The 19157-nt window shown below is 42.8% G+C and overlaps 2 protein-coding genes across 6 annotated transcripts in view; both read right to left on the bottom strand.

The window, feature by feature from the left end:
* LOC134222255 (homeobox protein B-H2) overlaps positions 1-19157 on the bottom strand; it is a 126013-nt gene that overhangs the window by 67709 nt on the left and 39147 nt on the right. The window lies entirely within an intron of this gene.
* Positions 11873-13932, bottom strand: LOC134205986 (uncharacterized). Its single transcript, XM_062681678.1, has 2 exons — positions 13824-13932; positions 11873-13767 (listed from the first exon to the last, which is right to left on the bottom strand). Exons 1-2 carry the CDS (start codon positions 13930-13932, stop codon positions 11873-11875), a joined length of 2004 nt encoding a protein of 667 aa, XP_062537662.1.

Below are 19157 nucleotides of genomic sequence, written 5' to 3'. Positions count from 1 at the left end.
ATAGGTCATTTGGCCGAAAATGCCGTTTTGCTTAAATGGACATACGGACATACGAAAATGGACATATTTGGCTACAATGGACGTATGTACATATTCCCTGCCAAACGACCATTTCAGTCAAACGGCATTTTCGGTCACATTGCCTATTAGTCCAAACGACCTGTTAGGGCAATTAGCTTTTTCAACCAAATTACCAGTTTGGTTGTTCATCCCTTCGGCCGTAAGCGACAGACAAATCTGGGATTAAATGGTCGTAATTGATTTTGACCTTGGTTATTGGAACGAATTGTGCGCTTCATTCAAACTATTTCCTAAATTAATGTGCCCAACAGAAAGAATGAATTCTAATCTATCTGGTAGTATCATCAGAAGAACGAAATATGCTGAATAGAAAGAGTATTAGCCGCTTAAAATATCGAGGTCAATTGCAATTACGCCTATTTGAAAAGAAATCCTAGAAATGGTATTTTCCGCCAAACTATTTCCGCTCAAATAACCTTTTCGCCTTAATGTTCAATTTGGCCAAATAGAATTCGACTATATGGCTTTACATGTTATTTGGCAAAGTGACATTCGGCCAAATGGTTTTCTGACGAAACTTTCGGCCAAACGCAATGCGGCAACAATTTCTTTTGGACAATATAAAAAAATCCCGTCGAAATCTGAAGAAATTCCTAAAAATAATCAACAAATTGTCTGTCTGAATTTTGTTGAAAGCGGATTTTCTTGAAACTTGAAAAATTTACGTCGAAATTCTGATATTTATTTTTTGCAATTCCAAACAATTTTTTTTAAACTTTCAGCAATTTTTATGATAGAGACGTTTTGTAAATCGCCACTTGAAATCTATCTTCCCGAACTTCCCGGCGTAAAATAGCGCTACTGTTGAAACGGATTTTGGTATGTAGATTCGTTGAAGTAATCCTTTCGTGTAAGAATCCACAATCTGCTCGACTGCTACACTGCCGTAATCTGGAAAAGTGACGTTTTAACCATTTTCCAAAAATGGTGTTAACGAGTGGTATTCATCGAGCTCTTTAACAGAAAAATGGAAAACATGCATGTTGTAAAATGGTGCATACGTCACTTCTTCAGATTAAGTACAGTTATTCGAACCTTTTACGTCAGATCTTTAAAAAAAACACGGCGACTCCATTGGTAAAAACCAACCCGCACCATCCTGCACCACACATCGTAATCAAGCCTTCAACACCCACGGATTTTCGATGCATCGCCGATACCTTCAGCTACAACTTCATAGAAGCCGACTACAGCAATATTACTGACATTCTGCTGGAACGGAGTTCTCGACAATGACATAATCGACCTTGCAGTTCAAATATCCTTAAACGTCATGAACTACGCAATAGATCGCCATGTACCTAAGCTACCGCACCGACTGTAGCATTACTACAATTGAAGATCGAAAAGCAATCTAAAAGCGATATTGTAGAAACGAGAAAATGACAACCGTTATGAGGAGATGAGCCGAAAGTATCACTCGAATCACATTCAGAAAACACTGAAATCAAATCCTAAAAGCTTTTAGAAATACGTGAATTAGCAGACAAAGTGAAATAGCAGGAATACAATTTCGAAGGCATTTTCCTGTACATTCGCTACCTCTCCTCCAAAAATCATTTGAGTATTGTTTGCATGGTGTCAACAGGATTGAAGCTGTTCAACGGCGGTTTGTTCAATTCGCTCTTCATCATTTGATGTGGAACGTTGGAATTTCAAAGATATTATTTCTGCTTGATATCTAATAACCAGGTCTGCATCTCCTATCCACGATACATAAAACCCTGAAACACTGTTATTTGTTCAAATTACTGTTTTAAAGTCTAACTGAATTCACCCTATAGGATTCCGGGGGTCCGTAATAGGAAATTGCTTCCCTATAGTCGACACTTTATTTCATTGTCATGTTCCGTTTCAGAGCGTTCTTCTTCCCTATTATGGACTACTCAAAAGATTCCTATAAGTGTTTAGTTTTTCATAAAATTGTAAAAAAATATCTAATTTTAGTTTCAATACCATCTCCAATGCATGTAATCAAATCATAAGACTTTGAGGTATGTTCTCCCGATGGGATGTTTGAAAATGAATGATTTTTACATTGTGCTGTAATAATGCAAAAATAGCTGGAGGGTCCATTATTGGTTGTGGATCCACTATTGGGCACTGTACCCTGATTTAGTAACAAAACAATATCTTATTTCAAGTAAACTGCCAATTCTTAAGATTCTTGAACTTCCAATTCCAAACCCAAAATTGTTTGACTGAAAACAAATTCGAACGTTATGGTCGGGGTCCCCGTTCCCGGGGTCCCAAGAAGGCTTGTTCGTGTTCAAAACGTTCAAAACGCTCACAGCACACTGTTCAAGAGCAACAGCTCATATTCTGTTCAGGATGCATCTCTGCTCACTTGTGATATTTTGTTGGTACAAGGAAAACGGGAACCATTTCATATCAATTCATTCGAACATTTGTTGTAGGGTATCTTCAGTTATGCGGTTAAGGGATAATCGATACGATTCGCGATTATTCAAATCATCCTAATGAAAGCTTGGACGGAAAATGGGTAATTTTTGTTGGTGCTTGGTGTGATTTGTCAGAACAAAATTTTGTGTCAAAACAATGTGTGGATACTACCGATTCGCACTTCAGCGAAAGCACCAGCAAATCAACTTTTCAGATCAAGCGCGAAATCACCGATGTGATACGGTCACAAATGAATAAATTTATTGACGCACTTCGTACAAACTACAACCGTTTATTGCTCTATAGTGGACTGTATTTATTATTGATATAACACGCGGCGCACTGCCGACGATCGGTATCACCGGCGGTCGAGATAGAACTAAAAATATACTCCCTACATCTACCTACTACCGGGATGCTGCGAGCATCATCTCTGTAGGCCTTTGGTCGAGAGAGGCTATCGTGTGGCAAACGATGAGAAACAAACCACTGGCCATTGACCAATTCGCATCTAGTGCGTATTGATACAGTGGTTCGCAAAGAAAATGAATTAATTATCCAACATACCGGCCACCTTGAGTTCACTCAATTCTACTAACTAACATTTCAAAACCTTAATTCTATTAGTTTCAACACTTTCGTCGACGTCGATCTCCTTGGGATCCAAATTCTGTCCGTCCGGTTTCCTAGATGATCACCGCTTACTTCTCGATGACTTCTGGATACTCATACTCCTGCCGTGGTGTTGCAACCGTAAGGTCCTGACTCGAATACTGCCAAAGAACGAGACGACTTGAATCCGAGACATAACAACAAATGGAATGACATAACTTATCGATCGCCCCCTGGCGATAATGGCCGAGATCTCCATTCTGCCAAAGTTTGCCCCGATGGGGGCATGTAACGCAGTGCTGGAGTGGCTGTGGTACGGCAAAGTAACGTTGAAGTCTTCGACGAAGTTTTCTGCCAAAGAGAAAAATCGATTGTGATCCGGAAAACCATGGGGTGTTGGAGAACATAACTTTATGTGCGGCCCCTGGCGAATGCGGCATAAAATGCCGTCAGCTGCCAATTATTGCCCCTAATGGGGCCACATTAAGCTTTATTTTGTGCAGTAGATTCTTGGAGACGAACGATGACTGTTGACGGCTAGGGTTGATCTTCACTGATCATGATGACTTCATAACGGTGTACTACGGATGAATCCAAATCTGTTGAAGAATAACAACGCTTTGGATCCGGAATACACTGAAGTTTTTTTTACGCGGTTTTTTTGCGCGGTTTTTTTTTACGCGGTACCGACGTAAAAAAAAACCGCGTTATTTAAAAAAAACGACGTAAAAAAAAACCGCGCTATTTGAAAAAAAACGACGTAAAAAAAAACCTATTGGGGGACTTAGAAAATTTTATATGTTGGTCCCTACTGGAGACTTAGAAGATTTTTTTATGCCGGTGCCTACTGGGGCCTTAGAAAATTTTAAATTGGGACTTATAATGGACGGGGCTTCTTCCTATTTGTTTGCTAGGTGTTGTTTGTAGGTCATAGTACGCTAGTATGGATCGTGATATGGTACATGGTTTTTGAGATATGAAACCAAGAATGTGTTCCTATCTATGCTCAAGCTCATCCAAGAATCTCCTGAAATAAGGCCTTGAGATCTATGAAATAAGGCCTTGAGATCTATAAAGATCTGTCCTCTTGTTTCAAATATGGTGCTTGCTCTGTGTGACTCATAGAACAGATTGTGTTCAAAGCCTAAGTTATTGGTCATCCAAAAAAATTCCGAAACAAGGCCTTTAGATCTACACGCGTAACCAAAGATCTGTCCGCCTGTTTCAAATAAGGTACATGCTCTGAGTGACTCATAGAAAAGATTGTGTTCAAAGCCTAAGTTCTTGGTCATCCAAAAAAATTCCGAAACAAGGCCTTTAGATCTACACGCGTAACCAAAGATCTGTCCGCCTGTTTCAAATATGGTACATGCTCTACGTGACTCATAGAATAGATTGTGTTCAAAGCATAAGTTCAAGGTCATACAAAAAAATTCCGAAACAAGGCCTTTGGATATATACGCGTAACCAAAGATCCGTCCGCCGGTTGCAAATATGGTACATGCTCTGTGTGACTCATAGAACAGATTGTGTTCAAAGCCTAAGTTATTGGTCATCCAAATAAATCCCGAAGCAAGGCCTTTAGATCTACACGCGTAACCAAAGATCTGTCCGCCTGTTTCAAATATGGTACATGCTCTACGTGACTCATAGAATAGATTGTGTTCAGAGCATAAGTTCTGGGTCATCCAAAAAAATTCCGAAGTAAGGCCTTTAGATCTATACGCGTAACCAAAGATCTATCAGCCTGTTTCAAATATGGTACATGCTCTACGTGACTCATAGAATAGATTGTATTCAAAACATAAGTTCATGGTCATCCATAAAAAATCCGAAGTAATGCCTTTGGATCTATACGCGTAAACAAAGATCCGTCCGCCGGTTGCAAATATGGTACATGCTCTGTGTGACTCATAGAATAGATTGTGTTCAAAGCCTAAGTTATTGGTCATTCAAACTTTTCCGAAGTACGAGAGTCATGGGTCATCAAAAAAAATCCTGTAGTAAGGCCTTTAGATATATACGCGTAACCAAAGATCTATCAGCCTGTTTCAAATATGGTACATGCTCTGCGCGACTCATATAATAGATTGAGTTCAAAGCCTAAGTTCTTGGTCATCCAAAATTTTCCGAAGTAAGACCTTTGGATCTCTGGATTCTGGAACCCATTTTGATGAGCTCAGCTGCGACACCATCCTTACCAGCTGCTTTATTGGTCTTTAGCTTTCTGATGGCATCCTTAACTTCCCTCAGGGTATGGGCAGAATTCCGGTGTGTAGGCTAAACGGTGATTATGCTTAAGCTGAAGAACCGGTCTTTGATCCTCAACCTGCACATTCTCTCATGAATCGGTCACCACCAGATCGCGCCTTTGAATATCGCCTATCACTATGGGGACAAGAAGGCGAGGTACGCAGCGAGCAAGATAAATCGATCAGTTGAAGATAATTTGACGACCCTCCGTGAACTGTAAGGCTGGCGACGTGCATCTACTGACCGAACTGAATGTAGAAGGATTTTGTGTACATACAATACTTTGTGAACCACAAAAAGACGAGTGGCCTAGTGGCTACCGCTTCTGCCTTATAAGCAGGACGACATGGGTGCATTTCCAGGTTCTTTCGTTTCCGACTGTATTTCTATCTTAGCTGTTTCTGTGTTTCACGTTTTACCAAAACGATTCCTACTGTTATAATCTTCCACATTAACAATTCCAAAAACCGCAAGTGACACACATGGGAGGTCGTCGCTGCATCTTTCTTAAGTAGGTGTTCAACATACCATCCATCCCCTTCCTCAGCATTCGCAAGGACGTGGCCAAGACAGATCTCGACTATTGGAGAGTGCATTGCTTCCATATAAGAGGTAGTGATTAGCCCCAAATCAATATATGTGGTAACGGATGAATGTGAAAGTGCTACTCCTATACAATAGTCCAGGCTTGTACCACCTACGAATTTGTCCGAATTGCTCAATACTAATGCTAATGCTAATAATAAAGCTAATACTACACCACTAAGAGCATGTACCATATATTAAACATGCCGATAGATCTTTGGTTACGCATGTAGATGTCAAGGCCTTACATCGGTACTTTATTGGATGGCCAATAACTTATGCTTTGAACACAGTCTATTCTATGAACCACACAGAGCATGTACCATATTTGAAAGAAGCCGATAGATCTTTGGTTACTCGTGTAAATGTAAAGGACTTACTTTGGAAGTTTTTTGACGACCAAGAACTTATGCCCTCCTTAGCTGTGCGGTAAGACGCGCACGGCTGGGTTCGATTCCCGGTGCCGGTCTAGACAATTTTCGGATTGGAAATTGTCTCGACTTCCCTGGGCATAAAAGTATCATCGTGTTAGCCTCATGATATACGAATGCAAAAATGGTAACTTGGCTTAGAAACCTCGCAGTTGATAACTGTGGAAGTGCTTAATGAACACTAAGCTGCGAGGCGGCTCTGTCCCAGTGTGGGGATGTAATGCCAATAAGAAGAAGAAGAAGAACTTATGCTTTATACCAGGCGAACCGGTCCAGGGCCGAAAACCTCATTAATAAAGATAATAATAATAATAAAGAACTTATGCTTTGAACACAGTCTATTTTATGAACCACGAAGAGCATGTACCATATTTAAAACAGGCTGATAGATCTTTGGTTACGCATGTAGATCTAAAGGCCTTACTTCAAGGATCTCTTGGATGACCAAGAACTTATGCTTTGATTACAATCTATCTTATGAGTCACATATAGCATGTAGCATATTTGAAATAGGTGGTTAAATCTTTGGTTACATGTGTAGATCTAAAGGCCTTACATCGGAAATTTTCAGGATGACCAAGAACTTATGCTTTGAACACAATCTATTCTATGGGTCACACAGAGCATGCACCATATTTGAAACAGTCGGAGAGATCTTTGACTACGCGTGTAGATCTAAAGGCCTTGCTTCGGAAATTTTCAGGATGACCAAGAACTTATGCTTTGAACACAATCTATTCTATGGGTCACACAGAGCATGCACCGTATTTGAAACAGGCGGACAGATCTTTGGTTACGCGTGTAGATCTAAAGGCCTTACTTCGGATTTTTTTTTTGATGATCAATAACTTAGGCTTTGAACACAATCTATTCTATGAGTCACGTAGAGCATGTACCATATTTGAAACAGGCGAACAGATCTTTGGTTACGCGAGTAGATCTAAAGGCCTTGCTTCGGGTTTTTTTGGATGACCAATAACTTTGGCTTTGAACACAATCTGTTCTATGAGTCACACAGAGCATGTACCATATTTGCAACCGGCGGACGGATCTTTGGTTACGCGTATAGATCCAAAGGCCTTACTTCGGAATTTTTTTGGATGACCATAACTTATGCTTTGAATACAATCTATTCTATGAGTCACGTAGAGCATGTACCATATTTGAAACAGACGGACAGATCTTTGGTTACGCGTGTAGATCTAAAGGCCTTGTTTCGGAATTTATTTGGATGACCAATAACTTAGGCTTTGAACACAATCTGTTCTTTGAGTCACACAGAGCAAGCACCATATTTGAAACAAGAGGACAGATCTTTATAGATCTCAAGGCCTTATTTCATAGATCTCAAGGCCTTATCTCAGGAGATTCTTGGATGTGCTTGAGCATAGATCGGAACACATTCTTGGTTTCATATCTCAAAAACCATGTACCATATAACGATCCATACTAGCGTACTATGACCTACAAACAACACCTAGCAAACAAATAGGAAGAAGCCCCGTCCATTATAAGTCCCAATTTAAAATTTTCTAAGTCCCCAGTAGGCACCGGCATAAAAAAATCTTCTAAGTCCCCAGTAGGCACCAACATATAAAATTTTCTAAGTCCCCAATAGGTTTTTTACGTCGTTTTTTAAAATAGCGCGGTTTTTTTACGTCGTTTTTTGAAATAACGCGGTTTTTTTGCGCGGTTTTTTTTACGCGGTACATGGAGCGACTAAAAAAAACTTTAGTGTATGCATTTTAACATGTAGAAACGTAACTCAGTTATCGGCCCCCTCGACAGGGGTGACTAGCTAGTCACAAGATTGCCAACGGTTGCCCTAAATGAGGGCAGAAAATACTTATTCTGGTTTGTTGTAGACGGATGAATGTTGGGTTGTCCAAGCATACGTGCAGCAGACAGCGACTATCGAAGGAGAGCAGATCAGTTTGTTTCTAACGACACAGAAGAGAATATACGTAACTTGGGGTTAGCCCCCTGGCGATAGCGGCGGGTAACACCGCAAGATGCCAAAGTGCCCCAACGGGGGCGATCATACTTATTTGTTCAGGACCTACTGTCCTTCTGCGGCCGGTTGGCCATCTCGAATAGGAAGAATACAAATCTTCGACACTGCTCTGCGATATGATCCATCTTTCGTACGGACCGTGACGACTCTCACGTTCCCGTCAGCACCTGGATGAACCTCCGTGACTCGTCCCAACCTCCATTTCAGCGGTGGAACGTTGTCTTCTTTTAACAGTACCATTGTACCAACAGTGAGGTTGTCCCTGCTTCTCGTCCATCTATTACGACTCTGTAGACTTGATAAATAATCCGTCGACCAACGTTTCCAGATCACCTGGCTGTATTGCTGAACCCGTTGCCATCTGCTGACCATATTCTCTGGAAGCTCACTGAGATTTGGTTCAGGCACTGCAGTGAGCGGTCGCTGGATGAGGAAGTGCCCCGGCGTTAAAACCTCCAAATCCGTGGGATCGTTGCTCATTGGAGTTAACGGCCTCGAATTAAGGCAAGCTTCAATCTGTGCGACAACCGTTTGCATTTCATCGCACTTCAGCATTCTGTTTCCGATCACTCTCCGCATATGTCCTTTCACCGACTTCACTGCGGCTTCCCACAAGCCGCCGAAATTGGGAGATCTGGCGGGAATGAACTTAAACTCAATTGAGTCTAGAGCCGCTTCCGTTGAAACTCGATCCTGGAACTGATCTTGCCGAAAAATGTTGTGTAGCTCGTACAATTGTCTTCGCGCTCCAACAAAGTTGGTAGCGTTGTCGCAAAGTATCAGGACTGGCCTTCCGCGTCTTGCGGTGAACCTCCTGAGTGCGGCTATGAAAGCATCGCTGGTGAGATCCATAACGACCTCTATATGCACGGCCTTGCAGGCTAAACATACGAATAGACAAAGGTAGCACTTGATCGGTGCCCCTTTCCGAGTTGCCGGTTGAAGCTCGAACGGACCGCAATAATCTATGCCAACTCGCTGGAATGCAGGCGCTGGTGACACTCGTTCGAGCGGAAGGTCTCCCATCAACTGCTCATGCACGCGTGGCCTTGCTCTGAAGCACCTAATGCACTCGTGTAGGACCCTCCTGGCGAGATTCCGGACACTCAGCGGCCAAAATCTTTCACGAACGCACGCTATCATCAATAGAGGTCCTCCATGAAGTAGTCGATGATGATAATCAATCAGAATTAGTTTAGTTAACGGGTGATGGCTATCCAAGATCATTGGATGTCTGCGACCTGGTGAGATCGGAGCATTTCCGAGCCGGCCACCAACACAGATTATCCCATCAATCATAACAGGGTGAAGCTTGTGTAGTTTTGAAGTTGGTCTTACTTCATTTTTAGCTACAATATCCGCCAATTCTAAGGGAAAGCATTCCGATTGGGCTAGCTTCACTAACGCTAGCAGCGCCGAGTTGTGTTCATCAGCACTCAGTGATCCAGTTCTCCGTTGCTGGCTGTTTCCTTGTTGACAATTGGTAGAAAATCGACGTATCCAGGCGGTCAGTCGAACAAGGTTCTACAAAGAAGAACGAAGTGTAAATACATTACTTGGAGGAAGAGCTTGAAGAGCTGCGGACACAAGTGGCCTCTCCTCCAGAGTTACCGAGTCGAACTGCTGCTCGGGGACCAATATATTTTTAGGCCAATTGCTAACATCCTTTCTAAGCCAATCCAGTCCATGCCACCATAGGGCATTACTCACTAGCTGCGCTGGTGTGGCTCCTCGCGATATGATATCGGCCGGATTTTCAATCCCCGGCACGTGATTCCAGACGCCACCTTTCGTGGCATGCTGAATCTCCGACACACGATTGCTTACGAAGACTTGCCACCTCGATGGGTGTGACGAGATCCAATACTTGACGATCGATGAATCCGTCCAAAAGAAAGCAGGCGCTGAAATCTGCAAACTGCCTTTGCCGTCTCGTACAGATTAGCCAACAGTAACGCAGCTGACAATTCCAGGCGAGGTGTGGATTGTTTTTTCTTCCTGCGGCTAAGGTCTTCCAATGGTCCGAACTTTGACTTGGCCAGCATCAAATTGGCCGTTATTCTTCCGTCCAAGTTCACGCAGCGTAAGTAGACAACAGCTCAGTAGGTCTTGTCGCTAGCATCGCTGAACCCGCGGAATCCACAAGTGATCACGTCTTTACCAAAGCTAATCCACCGTGGAACTGACACCGTGTCTAAATCCGATAGATTGATTCTAAACTCTAACCAACGTGAATGAAGATCGTCGCCCAGCAGTTCCTTCCTCGTGTATTTAGCATTTCAAAGATCTTGTAGGAATATTTTTCCTTGTACTATTACAGGGCCCACTAGTCCGTAAGGGTCGAACAGGCGTGCTATTTCGGACAACACAATCCGATGGGTAACATGCCCTTCAGGCTTCCAGTAGGGAACCTTGATCCAAAACTTATCTGCTGCCGGTTCCCATGTGAGACCCAGTGTCTTCACGGTAGCCTTTTCGTCCAGATCAAGAACTTCGCGCTCGTCTCTTAGATCGGGAGGAATTTCAGCCAAAATCGCAGGATTGTTTGTATTCCACTTTCTGAGGTTGAACCCATACTCTTTCAGAAGCTCTAGCACGTCTTTGCATAGCTGCTTCCCTTCTTCTATTGTGTGTGATCCTGCCAGCATATCATCTACATAAAAACACTTTTTAACGACAGCTGCAGCTGCAGGATAGCGCTCCGCACCCTCGTCCGCGCACTTGTTCAGGCACCTAGTAGCAAGATAAGGCGCAGATGATGTGCCGTAGGTGACTGTGGTGAGCTTATACGTTTTTAGTGGCTCCTGACTTGAATCCCTCCAGAAAATCTTGTGCAGCAACTGATCCGATGCTTGCTGCCATACCATTCGGTACATTTTTTCTGCGTCTCCAACGACCGCGTACCTATGCATCCGGAACCGCAGTAAGATGCTTCGCAGATCATCTTGAACGACCGGCCCAACCATCAATACATCGTTCAAGGACACACCCGTATCCGTTGGACAAGATGCATCAAAAACCACCCTAAGTTTGGTTGTGGTGCTGTCTGGTTTCAGCACACAGTGATGGGGAATGAAGTATTCCGGAGTCGAGTCCTCGTCGTCCGTCTGTACCTCTTTCATGTGTCCCATCTGAACGTACTCATGCATGAATGCCGTGTACATAGCTTTCAATTGCAAATTGGCATCCAGCCGTCTCTCCATAGAGATGAAGCGTTTTTTCGCTATCGTCCTCGAGCTCTCCAACTTCTCCAGAACGTGTTTTTTCTTCTGTAACTGAACTTGAAACTTCCCATCAGGGCTTCTTGCAGTTGTTTCCTCGAAAATGGCTTCACAAGCAGATTCCTCGATGGATGAGCAGCTCTTCGTGGGACAGGATTCCAATTCCCAAAACTTCGAGAGTTCTTCAAAAACTTGCTCCGTGGTTACTGAAGACGACTGAAGACGTTACTGAAGCTACTGTAGCTACTGTACTGTAGCTGACGCAAGCGGTTTCAGGTAGCTCTCCCTGCCACAATCCACCCAAGTTCGGTATCACGTAGAATCGGTCCTGAAGCTACTGAAGCTACTGTACTGTAGCTGACGCAAGCGGTTTCAGGTAGCTCCCCTGCAACAATCCACCCAAGTTCGGTATCACATAGAATCGGTCCAGAGTTGGAGAGCTTCAGCTGTGCACTTAGCAGCTGATCGTAAGCAACTGTGACACCCAAGATGACATTGATAGCTCCAGGCTCATTGGAAGTCGGATCCACCAGGCAAACTCCTGTAGGCAGATTCCACGACGAAGTATCGATGTGCTGTTGCGGCAGGCTTGACCTGATCTTCGACAGTACATAGAACTGTACCTCGCAAGACTTATACTCAGAGTTGCAGGACAGTATTGTTGCTAGTACTGATTGTTTAGCAACAGATAGAGAACCACCCACTCCTTTAACAGGCAAATTCTCACGAAGTCGACGGAAATTTAAACGTTGAGACAGGTTCTCTGTTATTAGAGATATTTGAGACCCACTGTCCAACAAAGCGCGTGCAAGAACGGTATTTCCGTGACGATCACCGAGCTTCACAATAGCAGTTGACAGTAGTGCAGTTTTTGAGTGGTGGTGTGTTTTGGATGGTGTAGCAGTGTGGTGTACAGTGGAAGGATTGGTGGGAGGTGGCGGACGTGCATTTTGCGAAGATGTACTTGGGATTGGTGTAGTCTGTAGGTGTTGAGAGTTGTTCCGGGTTTGGGCCTGATTCGATTGCTGAAACTGACTGTTCGCGGCTTGAGGTCCTCTGTTGTTCTTCTGGGAGGATGACTGATTCACATTCTGCCCTTGACCTGCAAGGTTGACATACGGATGGAGCATCGTATGATGACGTTGTCCGTATTTACGACATGTAGACCTCGAACACTCCGCAACGAAATGCCCGGAATGTAAACAATTCAGGCACAATCCAAGTTTCCTGGCAAGCATTTTTCTGTCCACAACTTTCATTTTCCCGAAACTCGTACACTGTTCCACGGAATGTGATCCACCATTGCACACTATGCAACTTCCAGTCGATACAGCAGCATGAACAACTGGGGTTTTGTACGATTTCTTGAACTCACTACTCTTACGTGACGATGTTGATTGTAGAATAGCACAATGGTTCTCTAGGAACTCCACCATCGCCTTGTACGATGGAATATTCTTGGAGCTATGATGCGTTTCCCATTGGCGAAGAGTATCATCGTCCAGCTTCTGGGATAGCATGAAAGCTAACAGTGTACTCCATTGCTCGGTGTCTTCACCCAGTTTCTCCAACTGTTGAAGATTTATCTTGAACGTCATCAAGATATGATTAAGTGCTTGAAAACTCTCAGCCTTCATCGGAGCAACAGCGAACAGTGCTTTCAAATGTTCCTGTGCGATTAGTTTGTGATTCTCGAACTTTGACTCCAGAACTCCCCAAGCGATAGTGTAGTTGGAACTAGTGACCTGGATCTGGTTTACCTGAAGAAGAGCCTCATCCTTCAGGGAAGCACGCAGATAGTTGAACTTATCTATCGTACTGAGTTGGGCGTTGTCGTGAATCAAAGAAGTGAAATTGTCACGAAAGTTAATCCATTCCGACAATCTTCCAGAGAACGTTGGAAGCTTCAATTCCGGAAATCGTGTCCGTGACGACTGGGACACTTCCGGTTTCCGCTCAACACCTACTTCGGTAGGTATACTAACCTTCGAAAGAAGCGCCTGCTTCAGACGAAAATACTTGTTTTCAAATTCTTTGAAAATCTCCTCATTCTCTCTTTGGCGAGCTTCGGCCATGGCAGATAGTCTCGAAGCATCCTCTTCGCCGTCGCCAGATGGTCCTTCACCAACATCCAGGTCATCGGTTAACACCTCTATACTAACTCTCACTTCACAGTATTTCTCATAAATTTCGTCCAACTTTTCACTCTGAGATCCACGGCACCTCTATCACGATCTTCTTGGTACGACAACAGAAACTCCTCTATATTATCGAGCGAAATCCTAGCATGGCGCTCCTGCTTCACCAGCTGTCTCAGATCCGGTACCGGCATCTTTGCAGAATCACTGACCAAACACTGTGGATCACAAACCACTATTCACTCCCGAGACCTCAAGCGACCGAACGATTGACAATTGACAGGCCAAATTGTAAAATCAAATTTATGCAATCTCAAAGTGCACCCAAGGCAATAAATCAACAAACCGGAGAATCTCAAACACCTTCTCCACAGAATGCTACTGATGAGTACAATGCAAATAAATCTCAATCAGAGCTGAAATTTTTCTCTACCGTTCGTAGAGCTTCAGGAATGGCCGGCACAATGCACAAACCGATCCAATCCACCTCGACCACACAATTTCTCTCTCACACACACACTGTACTTAGCTTGCTTTCCGGCGATGACCTACTCCTGGTGTCCTAGGGAATCGAAACTCGATGGTGACGCATACAGCAGATGACCGAAATCCTTCGACGCACCAAACGTTGGTAACTGCACCACTTGTGCAGCAACGAAACCCTGCCAACAGGAATCTTCACTACGCCAGCAAATCACTAAGCACTTCCCACAGCGTGTGTTTAATCGTTTTCTCCCGCGATTATTCAACGGATTGTCGTTGTTCTTTCCGAAACCGAAACACTTTTCATCCGCGGAGAAGCACTAGCCCGAGCCAGTCACTTTATTATCCGGCGTTTACCAAGCCGGTCAAAACGATTGATTGAACTTGCGCCTATTATTCACTGCGCCATTACAGTGACGAACAATCAGACCGCACTGGTCTATTATACACTTGTTCGATGACCTATCGAACCCAAGCGACGCGCGATTATCCGAACAAAGGTTCTTCACGGGTCTGGCAAATCCGGATCGCCAGGACCAAAATGTGGGATACTCCCGGTTCGCACTTCAGCGAAAGCACCCGCGAATCAACCTTTCGGATCAAGCGCGAAACCACCGATGTGATACGGTCACAAATGAATAAATTTATTGACGCACTTCGTACAAACTACAACCGTTTATTGCTTTAGAGTGGACTGTATTTATTATTGATATAACACGCGGCGCACTGCCGACGATCGGTATCACCGGCGGTCGAGATAGAACTAACTACTCCCTACATCTACCTACTACCGGGATGCTGCGAGCATCATCTCTGTAGGCCTTTGGTCGAGAGAGGCTATCGTGTGGCAACGATGAGAAACAAACCACTGGCCATTGACCAATTCGCATCTAGTGCGTATTGATACAGTGGTTCGCAAAGAAAATGAATTAATTATCCAACACAATGCATTTAATAAAATTGCAATTGCAATTGTAATTTGTAATTTATCAGCCTCTACAATGTATCTAATAGTAAATCTAAAATATTTCTATGTTAATCGATTCGTCAATTGATTCACGGTATTTATAGATTTATAGATATTTTTTTAATAATTCGTTTATTTGAAAGGTTTTGACTTTTATTTAAAAATTTAGAACAAATTAAATGGATGAGAATTATATAGTGTGATCGACATCGACCTCGATTGCTTGCTCTTGTTAAATACGTTGGAAAAAAGTGATGCTTGAATGGCAGTCAGTTCGTTTGCATGTTCATAATAAATATGAAACAACTTTAAACATTTATTATCCATTGATTGTCAACTAATTTTGGTGCAACAAGTTATATTCGTTGAGGAATAATTGCTGTCCAAATAGGGCGACAGTAACCTGAGACAATGTTAGAGCAGGTTACAAAACCCCAAAAATATTGTTATTTTTATGATTTTAAATGAAGCACCCCAGCAGAGCAAATCATGGTCTTGAAGTTATTACTTGATAATTACATCGCCTCTAATTAATTAATCGCCTTAATTAAAATCATATCAAATTAAAATATATTCAGGATCGAGAATGGGATACATAGTTAACCACTTCACCGTACATGCAAAGCATGGTGACCATGTTTTCTAAACTAATTTATGCTGATAATACATCAGTCAGAGATCAAAAATATGCAATCGAAATCATGTTCTCTTGCAGCTAAAACTTATGGTAACATCCCGCAATCTGTCAGCGCTCAATTAGTTTGATTAAATTACAACCACTTAGGAGCGCTACTGCCAATGTACGTGCTGCTCATATCGCCCCAGCCAGCATAAATACCAATTTCCGCAAACAATCAATCAATTGTCACTAAATTGATTCGACTAACTGGTGCTCCAGTGGCTTTCGGTATTGCCAACGAATAACAAACGATGGAATAACGTTTTGACCTGCCTAATTCTCTCCTCCTTGAAGCTTCTATTTTTGTCCTACTCAATGTGCACCCCACGAACGATAAATTACAATCCGGCTCTGCGCCGCTATTATGCACTTCCCGTAAGTACCTACTTGTGGACAACACTAATAGAATGCATGAACGATTTGACAAAGTTCAAATGGCTCGGGCTGACATTCGACGAGCGGCGCTAATTAGCCGTGGAGTTTTTCCACCTCTCTGCTACCACCATTTGAGACCGACCGGTCGGTGGAGATTGATCGCGGTGTGGTGCGCCTACCGTTGGTTGTTGGCGACGAACGACGATGATGATCGCGCAGACTCGGCATGCAAAGTGCTGAGAAGCTCCGCCCGCCTGCCCTATACTAGAGAAGAGAAAATTGACGCTGCAGAGGTTTGTGGGTACTTAAAGCGTGCGCGGCGCAAATCGGTTGCCGATCGCCGCTCGCGAGTGAGTCGAATGAATCCCCGTGAGTAAAGGTGGGAGAAAGACACACGCCCATCAATACGAGGGTGAATCGTCTTCTACGCTTGCGGCGAAGTGGAAATGAACGATCATCGGTCGCCGTCATCGACGGTTGCCGGTGCGATCAGTGCTGCTTATTATACATTTTTTTGTTTGATCTTCAATACAAACCCCAAGCATATTACTGAGGAAAAGTATGCAGAAATGCATGAAAGGCAATCAGCACAAAACCACTGTTTTTAAACAAAATATTTCACTGAAATTCTGATTTTTGAACATCAACATCAACAGTCAATCGCAAGGAGAAAAAATCTAGTTTGGCATACGCGGTAAGGGTAATTCAGGTTTGATAGCCTTTGCTTAATATGTTAGAGGAGTAAAATCTGTTTTTGAACCACCCTAATAAGTAAAAAAAATATCATTTATTTCGTTGATTCATTTCGCACAAAAGAACTAACAATTCATTCGGAAATAATCTGCAATTTAAAGTTATTCTAGAACTCTTTACGTTAAGATGAGTGTGAATGAGAACATCGTATATCATTATTGTTTAGCTTCTCTATCACATTACTCTCAAAACCATGGTCGAGTTTTATGGGGGTCAGGCGCCATACGCTTGTGTATTAAACTCAACAAGTATTACTTGTCGTTGACGTATTTAGGTACATTCAGGGATGATGATGATGATACTACCATCTATTGTAGCAAGGCACCTGCCGATAGCACTGGCCATATCTGATAAACGATTTGATCATGATTATACTATTGTTTGTATTTCATCAAACTCCTGTATGAAGGGCCAAAAATGGGTGGGGTGGTTCCATAAGCAGATTCACTCATGCAAAACCACGGGATGAATAAAGAATCTCCTTCCAGAAGAAAGTTCGTACATACACTAATACAATCTAGCCCTCGTTTTTCAGATTGACCCAATAGATGGGGAGAAGAGCCCGCCCTTTATCCACGAGATGTTAACAATAGGAAGTTGGCGATTCCACTCTTCCTATCCAAATCGCTTCAATCGGGTGCCCTGATGGTTTTGCCTTTCTCGTACAACAAAGTTGTACCGAAAGGCTATCATTTCACTCCGCAAACGAACTTTTTATAGAAGCCTCTGAGACCCATAGTCTTATATACCAATCGACTCAGCTTGACGAACTGAGCACATTTCTGTCTGTCCGTGTGTATGTATGTGTATATGTGTGTGTATATGTGTGCACAAAAGCTATAACAAACATTAGACAACTTTTCGTATAGTAATCCTTAACCGATTTTCTCGCAACAAGTTTCATTCGACAGGGGACAAAGCCTTGTTGATCACTATTGAATTTTATAACGATCGGTCATTGCGTTTAAAAGTTATGAAGAAAATGGTACATCGGACCATATAAACCCCATATAAGGTTGGTGTCTTAACTAAATGCGAGAAAGGCACCACCAATGCTAGGTGGATTAATCTGGGTTTTATATATAGTTTCAATCAAATTTCGTATTTAGGTACATTCAGGGAGACCCAAAAAACTGTCGTTCTATTATAACCCTATCCTATCAAAATCATTACTACAATTGGAATGGGGCCTTCCTTAGCCGTGCGGTAGGATGCACGGCTACAGAGAAAAACCCTGCTGGAGGTGACTGGCTTCAATTCCCGGTCCGATCTAGAAAATTTTCGGGTTGGAAATTTTATCAACTTCTCTGGGCATTAAAATAGCATCGTGTTAGCCTTATGACATACGACTGTAAAATGGTAACATTGCTTGGAAACCTCGCAGTTAATGACTGTGGAAGTTCTTTGATGAACACTAAACTGCAGGGTTCGGATTTCTTACTCAACCACACCTCAACAAATTTCTCCACCATCCACTTTATGGAGAAATTACAGTGCGAAAAACTCCAACAGAAACGATGCTGTAAAAAATAGTTATCCTTTTTCGCGTGTTTCGCGAAAATCATATGCCGCTCAGTTTCCGCTCCAAGCTGACTGCATCTGGCGATTCGCCACGATAACAAGTATATGGAGTATAAAACAGTTCGTCTATTCACTTTCAATCAATTTGTGTGGTGATGCGCTCTAATAATTTTAAAAATGCTCTGGGTTCGGATCCCGTTGCGGCTCTACATTTTTGTGAATATGCTTGTAGAAATTATCTGAAGAAGTGGCAAGAAGGATAATTAAGAGGAAAACAATTAAATTATTCAGAAAGCCGGGGCACCGCGGTGCTTGCGAGTTTATCAACCCTCGTTCTATTAGGATAAAATATTGTGCGAGAATTCTTGCTCACAGAAGAAAGTGGAAAAATTTTACTCACTCCACCATTTGGATCAATCCTGGGTTTTATTCATATGAGTGAGAATTCCGAAGCCTGCTCAGCTGCGAGGCGGTAATGTATCAAAAAACGTTTGACAAAAGAAAGCTGACTTATCAATTAATTGTTGATCATAAGGCCCTAGCAGATTTCTCGAAGTAATATCGGAGGTGTGCTACCTTGCGTACTTTTCTTTTCGATCTTCGTAGAAGTTATTCATCATTGATCATGCCATAAATAAAAA

Source organism: Armigeres subalbatus, chromosome 1 (genome assembly GCF_024139115.2).
Source record: "Armigeres subalbatus isolate Guangzhou_Male chromosome 1, GZ_Asu_2, whole genome shotgun sequence".
Taxonomy (NCBI): domain Eukaryota; kingdom Metazoa; phylum Arthropoda; class Insecta; order Diptera; family Culicidae; genus Armigeres; species Armigeres subalbatus.
The sequence above is the reverse complement of the archived record's forward strand: the minus strand, read 5'-3'. Positions and strand labels throughout refer to the sequence as shown.